The sequence below is a fragment of the Stegastes partitus genome, unplaced genomic scaffold (assembly GCF_000690725.1).
Source record: "Stegastes partitus isolate 25-593 unplaced genomic scaffold, Stegastes_partitus-1.0.2 Scaffold27, whole genome shotgun sequence".
Lineage (NCBI taxonomy): Eukaryota > Metazoa > Chordata > Actinopteri > Pomacentridae > Stegastes > Stegastes partitus.
Genome location: NW_007577758.1, coordinates 4,412 through 13,003, shown reverse-complemented (window position 1 = coordinate 13,003; position 8,592 = coordinate 4,412). Strand labels below are relative to the sequence as shown.

General features: G+C 39.0%; 1 protein-coding gene across 1 annotated transcript in view; it reads left to right on the top strand.

The window, feature by feature from the left end:
• The window catches only part of napba (N-ethylmaleimide-sensitive factor attachment protein, beta a), a 13,271-nt gene that overhangs the window by 1,811 nt on the left and 2,868 nt on the right, over positions 1–8,592 (top strand). The window contains exons 2-7 of the mRNA XM_008297774.1: positions 2,520–2,599; positions 3,712–3,828; positions 7,149–7,195; positions 7,306–7,383; positions 7,478–7,533; positions 8,115–8,199. Coding sequence (XP_008295996.1) covers positions 2,520–2,599; positions 3,712–3,828; positions 7,149–7,195; positions 7,306–7,383; positions 7,478–7,533; positions 8,115–8,199 — 463 coding nt within the window. The remainder of the gene's footprint in view (positions 1–2,519; positions 2,600–3,711; positions 3,829–7,148; positions 7,196–7,305; positions 7,384–7,477; positions 7,534–8,114; positions 8,200–8,592) is intronic.

Below are 8,592 nucleotides of genomic sequence, written 5' to 3'. Positions count from 1 at the left end.
GTGGTGCACAGAGAAGCTTCTAGCCTCCATCAGTTACTGCAGCAGTCCAGACAGCTCAGAGAGCAACACTATGTTTGGAAAAAATGAAATTAGGAGTCCTAATGTTAGAGTTGTGTTTGAGTTAATATGCTTTACTTCTCGTTGCACTCCTGCCGTGTTGTGCATTTCACAATGTCGAGGCTAAAATCAATATATCGTACAGCCCTGATTGATATAACAAAGGAAAGGAGCTGGACAGTCAAGCGATTGATTACTTGATCGACCTGGCACCTATTTAAATAATCATTTAACTGTTTAAGTCTGTTATCAAGCAAAACATTTTAATTCTGTTTTGTTGTCTTATTTGTTCCACATGAGGATGAACTGAATGATTTTTTAGGCGTATGAAGATGCCACCTTCAGGTACTTGAGGAATTTGAGATGAGCAACATTTTTCAAAGAGCTAGCATTATTACATAAAGAGATAAGAGATGAATACAAATGCAGACACGATTACAACATGTTGCACAAAGCTGTCAAAGAATTGGGGAAAAGACTGTAAGTACAGTTTGAACCTGCTTAGAAATATATTTAAGCAAAAAAATGTAGATGTATTGCAGGTCCTGAATCTTTATACGTATCAGGGATGCAAATTATAAAAGACCTGAGAATTTTTTATTTGTTTAGTTGAAATCTAGTTGCTAAATGATGTTTTTGTCTTTACATGTCGATGACACAAACCCTGTGTGACAGATATGTAGCGTGGTGGTATCTTATTGAATCAGGCAGTGTCCTAAAACTTGAGAACTGAAATGGGTCACATCTGTGTTTCCCACGTGAGCACCAACATGTTTATTTAATGAGCCCGAGTTTTGAGGCAAATTCAGTGGAGGTCAGGAAGTGGCAGGGGCAGGTCATGGTGCCACCTGCCCGAGTGTTTCAGGGATAAATAGTGGAGATGCATGTTATAAAATCGTCTTTTCATGTACAAATTGGTGCAAACGCAGGATGACAGTAACTGAACAATATACTGTCGTGACTGACATCTCTGTTATGAAAGATGAGCTCATGAAAGGGGACAAATCTGAAATGATGAAAAGAATATCCACTGACTGAAGCTCACAAACCGCAACGCTTTATTTATCAAACAGATATTGTTTCACTATGAGGCAGATCCTCTTTGGGTCGTCTGTTTGTTCTGGTTTGTGAGTATCACTCTTTGTCTCCGAACAGGTTTCAGCATCTTTGTTGTTGCATGTTTTTCACTGTTATCATGAGAGTCCAATCTTCTTCAAACCCTCTCTAGAAATGCACAGTGTGAGATGTTTACCTTATCCATTCAATAGAGGCTGTAATTCACATTCAGTCCTTTCAGTTCCAAGCAGTTCTGGGTGTTTTTGCTGCTGTGACATTTTTCCTCACAGTGGACTCATGTTTTGCTGCAATGTAAAGTCCTGCACCTCTATGAAAACAGCACAACCATGAAGATGGAGAGAGAACTCAGAGATGTCTTCTGTGCAGTATGGCATAGTTGGATTTCTTTGATTGTTTAATTCTTAATTAATAATGTTTGAATATTTAATTAGGAAGAATTTAGAATCCTGGAGTCAGTATTGAGAAGCCTTTTCCACGTGCCCACGGATGTAAGCAACACTGGAAACATGAATGGTGGCTTGACTTGCTTTCATATTGTACTACTTCAATTTTATTTAGTTTTTCTACTTGTCTCTTCCCTGTTCTGTTCATGCACAACCTGCAGCTCAGTCGATGAATACCTGAATTATTTTTGTCACGAGACTGTTGGTTGCAGCTGAGTGAGAAATGAAATGAAATGAAAGCACTGAGTTTCTTGTTTTTCACTGAATTTTGGTAAAGCAAATTGTTAAATGAAGCATGTAGACAACCGTGGCTTTGATGTACTGTTACGGTTTCAAGCTCAGAATTGGTTAATGTTGCTCATTTAACAGCACATCAGACGATTCCCTCAAAGACCATCAGTTTGGTTGTGATTATTGTAAAAGATAACCCACCGTTAGAGGGTTAACAGATCTGGTACGTCTTATGAAAAAACACAACCCTTTTATGCATTTATATTCAATAAATAACAATTTGCAACGGGGCTCTCTCCTCTGTTGCTTGATTTATTGTCCTCGGTGCATTTCTTTTTGTTCAAATAGATGCAGAGCTGCACAGCCAACTCTCTGTCCCACTGAGAACAACTGTGTGATCTAATTCAGGCTGCAGAAAGTCCACCAGTGAGGAATCAGATGCACACGGGTTCAATTTTGCTCTATATTAGCTGAGATGACACATGTGGGGGGTAAAACGTCCAGTTTATGGCCCATAAAGGAGTAAAATATGGGTTTTTTTGGGTGTTTGAGCTGCAGGGTATTTGTATCCTCAGCTGCTTTCTGTGGCGATGCCCTTCAGCTGAAACCCTGCATTCACCTGCAGGACGATGTGAAGCATTAATGAGAACGAGCAGCGTTGTTTCCTGTTTACGAATGCATCACAAGCTCATGTGTGTGTGTGTGTTACAGGGGGAACCACAAGGTGGAGGACGCCTGTGACATGTACGCCAGAGCAGCCAACATGTTTAAGATGGCAAAGAACTGGAGCGGTGAGTGACACGCATGAACACATGCACATACGTCACGTTCAGGCTCCACACCGAACACAAAAAAAAAACACACTTTGCACAAATAAACAAACTCCCACACAAACACCCACATGCAGACGCACGTTTTTATGCGAACGCTTGTTTCCATCCATGTTTTAACCGGGTGTGATTCAACAGCTTGCAGAAAGTATCGTGTTGCAGCAACGAGAGCTTTTACAGGACAAATGACTAAGATGTTCATATGTGCACAAACCAGCGAGCGCTGCAGATAGAGCAGATGTGCCAATAATAGCTCCTGCTGAGCATAATTTAGCTGTTTAGATGTGTCTTTTGAGGTTTACTGCCTGATATGCACTATAAAAAAAATCTCTAGTATAAATGGTGAAAATCTGGCAGCAAGGGCACCAGAAAGAATAAATTAAAAATAGAATACTGTTGGATGGAGAAACAGTGAAAATAGCAGCTAATATCTTTGATGTGAACATTCTTTACTGTTTTTTGGGTTGTTTGTTTTACAATCCACGTGTAAATTCATATTTTGTTTCTGTGATTTAACTACATTTTATCTGCAATTAAATAAAACATTGACAAAAAAATCAGTTTTAATTTTTGAGCTCTTATATACATTATATATTTTTACATCGTTTTTCTTTCAAATAACAGCAACTTGCTGTAAAACAACATTTTATTTATTTATTTATTTTTGCTGATTTAAATACGGAGAGAAAGTGGCGTTTATGGTCAAACATTGTAAAAGAATAAATTATTATTTCTAAATATAGTTTTTGGTGTGGACATTGTGTGCAGTTTTGACCATGTTATCATGTAAAATAATACATTTGTCTTTAGGGTTTTTTTTAGGTCATTATCTGCAATTTAAAGCAAAATCTGTACATTTTTCAAAGAATTACATTTTTAATTAATAATTTTAATTCATTTTTTACAGTGTGTGTCCACAGTCTGAATCATAAACGCAGTCACGTCGTGCAGGGACAGTGACAATAAAAAAAAAAGAGAAATGTTTGGTTCAGTGCAAGAAGAAACTGACTGCTCAGCGCATTTGTTCAAGCTTGTCACATTCACGCTGGGTGTGTTTGTGTCTGATTGTGTAGCTGCGGGGAACGCTTTCTGTCAGGCTGCTCGGCTCCACATGCAGCTTCAGAACAAACTGGACTCCGCCACCAGCTTCGTCGACGCCGGCAACGCCTACAAGAAGGCCGACCCACAAGGTGAGCGCTGGTTTTAAAAAACGCATCCACACAAGCTCTCAGCTCTGTTCACAGTGACTCCTGCAAACTGAAGCCACACCTTCCAACAAGATGTCTCCTTTTAACCCTCTGAACCCAAAAACCCACAGATGGATTTGAAAGGCATCGTGTCTTTTAAAAAATCACCATAATTACCCGATTTATCAGAGCCAGAAACAGTAGAGACAGACAGAACCCCTGAGTTTATAACTTTCCAACGCTTCTTTAGCTAATCAGCATGCTGTGCTAATTAACCAAATCTAAGCCGAGGTGATATTTCATCAAAATCCATTTATTCTGCACGTCTCATTTAAAAAAAAAAAAATTATACAAAAATTAACAGTTTAAAGACATGTTGTTTTGCTTTCTGGCACAGTGATGAAGTCTTTTGTGATTCAGTTGTCACATGACAAGAATTAAAGTATATTTTTAAACTGCAGCCTGCATTTATAGAGAAGCCAAGTATAGAAAAAAATAAAATGCAAATAGTAAAATATCTGTAGTATGTGGGGCCACTATTTTAAAGTGCTGGTAAGACCTGCAGAAAATGGTTGAATATGTAGATTCCAGGTTTGTTTGTTTTTTTAAATTCTAAAATTTAAAAAAATCCTAGAAATGGACATTTCTGAGTTCTCTCTCCTTCTTCATGATGTGCTATATTTCCATAGAGGTGCAGAACTTTATACTGCAGTGAAAAATGAACCCACAGTGGGCAGAAAACACCCAGACACTGCTTGGTTAGAGGGTTAATGTTATGTTATATTGTCTGTAGCATTTCATTAATGGTTTACACATAATAAATGACTGCATGGGCAGGTGCTCTATATAATGCATGATGTGGTTGTGTTACTGGGCCGGTCTGGCTGCAGGCTAATGGTATCGTCCAGCCTTAAAGGCAAAACACAGAAATGGAAAATTAGACATTTGAAGCAACAAGTGAGAGATGATTATTTATTTGTTATTTAAAATTTCAACGCATTTTTCATTTGATTCCTTTGGGTGGTGCAAATTAAACAAAGAATGGCAAATGAAATCATTAGAAATGTTTTTTAGGATTTATAACTTGTATTTAAATACCTTTCTGTATATAACATATGAAGCGTCTGATTGTCTGTTATTCTTTAATAGCTGGTAGCCTGTATTGTAATATCCCATATAGAGCACTGGTAATCCGGATTTTTGTTAAATTTGAAAAGAATCTGTTGTGTTTGCATCAGGGAGATCCAATCCAATCCAAAGTCTGATGGATTACCTGATGCTGCAGAGCAAAACATGAGGTTTTCTAAATCATTCTGATCCAGATTATACTTCCTGAACCACTGGGCCTGCAAGATAAATCCATGCATTTATCTCAGCTGGGAGATCAAATCAGAGCGTGCTGTTGTCGTTGAAAGATTCGTGATGCAGCCGCTGCCAGTTTGTCAGATCTCGTTTTTTAAACATGTTTCATTTTAACTAGTAGAAGAAGGATGAGCAGCAGAAGCAGCACTCAAATCAAAGTGGCCGCAAATGGTGAGAGAGCTGATAAAATATTCAGCCTCCTCCGGCTCTGTCTGTGTTATCGCTCCATCCACCATTTCACCCAAATCAGCCTGTTTTCCTCAGTTCCTCGGTCACAAATTGAAACGAAAATGAGCACAACGTATTGTTCATTGATGGATTTCCATATCTAAATTGGTGCAGGCACATGAGCTCGCTGGCTTTTAGTGCCAGTTTAAGTCTGCGTGTCGCTTACTCTGCTGTCCTTCCTCCTTTCTTAGTGTTACGACTAAGAATCTTTCTATGTGCCACGTCTTCTGCTTTAGTCCGGCAACAAACCAGAGATGAAGCACTTCTTACCAGCAAAGTGTGGCGCTAGAATTTCTGTTGCCATGTGCAGTGTACAGCATGATTAATTAAGCTATGTTTAGGAAAATCCTGCATATTGCCCTCAGAAACCCACTAAATTCTAAGTGTTTTTGCTCCTGTCACTTTCTTCTCACTGTAGGCTTTTTATATTTTTTTTTTTTTACTGTTATATAAAATCCAGCACCTCTATGGAAACAGCAGCACCATGGCTCGGAGGAGAGGGAACTCAGAAGTGTGTTCTGTGCAGTATGGCAGTTATAATCCCATAAATCATAGTTAAAGAAAAAAAAAAAAGGAAAGTTGAGCTCCTTTGATTATCTATTTTACAAAAAAAAATAAAAACCTGGATTCAGCATGCACAACAGCGTCCACGGATGTTAGGAAAAAAATGGTGACTCTGCATAATAAAGATATTTTTACTATTTAGATTTTTTATTTGTCTCCAAACTTGTGTCCTTTCTGCTTTGTGTGAACACTGCCTGCAGTTCAGCTGAAAACTCTGGACTAGTCATGACGTTACAGTTGTGCCAAGTAATGCAGAATTTTTAGTTTTTAGGGGTTTTTTGTTTGTTTGTTTTGTTTTGTTTGTTTCTTTTTACAGTTTGTGGCTCTGATAAATGATGAAATATGATAAATATGTGATTTTGACAAACTAGCACAATTTCAAGCTTCAGTCTAGTTCAAAAGAAAAGCCCCTGAATTTTATTTCTATAACTCTTTGTTGAGGTTCAGTCACTGGTGGCTCTGCGGCTCAACAGAAGTGTGCAGAATTTTAGTTTTTTAGAAAATCCAGGTAGCCCGAACAAATCATTTTTCAATAAACTGTCATGATTACATGTCACAGATGAGTTCTTAAAGAACTGTTGGAAAATGTCTGTTTCTACAGTTTCTAGCTCTGATAAAGGCGGTATTTTTGGAATTAAAAAAAAAAAAAAGCTTTCATGCCTTCCAAACCCACCGGTGGTTTTGGAGGTTCAGAGGGTTAACGTCGTGCTGATTCCTGGTTCCTCTCGCAATCTAGTAACTGTGACGACTGTAACGTGGTGAAAACCCAAATCCCAACTTCAAGACATTCAAAGGATTATGGGTGACCTCACAGACGTTACATAATGATGAACACGATGACGTCGGGAGTGAATGTACTGTCCGAGTGTTGACATGAGGCTGTAAAGGGAAGCCTCTGCGCCTCACAGAGCGACTCAGGAACCAGAGCTCGTGTTATTGGAAGATTAAAACCGACTCCTGGGACGCCTTGAGGAAAATTGATATCTGGGTTGTGTTGCAGCCGCCGTCCTGCTTCCCTGTGATGAGCTTAATAAAATACTTTGGGTTAGCGGGTTAGCAGTCACAGAGGGAGGAAACTGAAATTGAAGAGTATTAATTTGATGCTTTTTCTTTCCAGTTTGCTTGCATTTATAACAGCCCTCATTTCCTTCTCTCCTGTCTCTTTCCAGAGGCCATCAACTGTCTAAATCAGGCCATCGACATCTACACTGACATGGTGAGACCTTCCCTGCCCCCCAGCCAATAAATATAAATCGCTCTGTGTGACTCATCTCTCAGCCTTATCTTTGAATAATATCCCGCCTTCGTGTTTGTTGTCGATTACAGGGTCGGTTCACCATCGCAGCCAAGCATCACATCACTATAGCAGAGATCTATGAGTCTGAGCTGGTCGACATTGAGAAGGTAAAGCTGCCTGTCTTTGGTATATATACATTTAATTTTTTTATTATTATTACACTCTGAATGTCCTCATTTTCATGTGTGTGTTTGTTTTCAGGCCATTGCTCACTATGAGCAGGCAGCAGATTACTACAAGGGAGAAGAATCCAACAGGTGAACACGCTGCTTCAATTTGCTGTTTGTCAGTCGCTTCATAGGAATTTGTTGATTTGCCTTTCTTAAACTGCAGTAAAATTCTTTGGTTTTTGACTGTTTTAAGACGTTTCCTGTATGTAGGTAGGCACTAATGTAGATAGGTAGGTACATAGGTAGGTAGGTAGGTACATAGGTAGGTAGGTAGGTACATAGGTAGGTAGGTAGATAAGAAGGTAGGTACTAATGTAGATAGGTAGGTCGGTCGGTCGGTCGGTAGGTAGGTAGCTACTAATGTAGGTAGGTAGGTAGGCAAATAAGAAAACAGATAGATAGGTAGGTAGGTACCTATGTCGGCAGGTACAAATGTAGGTAGGTAGGTAATCAGCTTGGTAAGTGGATAGACAGACAGACAGATTTGTTGATTTTAATGTGCACAATTGAATAAAAACTGTGTGGAATGTCGGGCAGTTTACCATCATCTGAGTGAAGCTCAGGGTGGTAAAAAAAAAATGCTCTTTGTACTTTCAGTTGGGCCCATAACGGTGGAAACAGAAGAAACCACATATTAGCTCATGAGGCTCTTTGTTTGTGTGTTTCAGCTCAGCCAACAAATGCCTCCTGAAGGTCGGACACTACAGTGCTCAGCTGGAACAGTACCAGAAAGCTATTGAAATCTATGAACAGGTAACAGCTGAGTACATGCAACTAATACACTGTCCATTTGGGATATATCACTTTTGTAAATGTTATAATGCAGCAGCAGGAGGAATTGTTTGGTTTGCATTAGCAGTACCTTGACACAGCATTTTTTCTGGGAATGTTACCACAGACACCCAGTTTATATTGCTGAAGAGATATACATATTGCACTTCTTTTATCAGTGGGTTATTGCGTGACCTCATTTGGTGAATTAACAGACAGATATTTATGTAAACTGAAGTCTTAAAGACTGTCACTGCAGGCAAAAGAAGACAAGTACAGTCAATAAAATGTATCTAAACAAGGAAATGTTAAAGTATTTACAGAACTCACTCTGTTTTGGGGCGTTTCTTCCATTTCCTTTATTGTGTCAAGTTG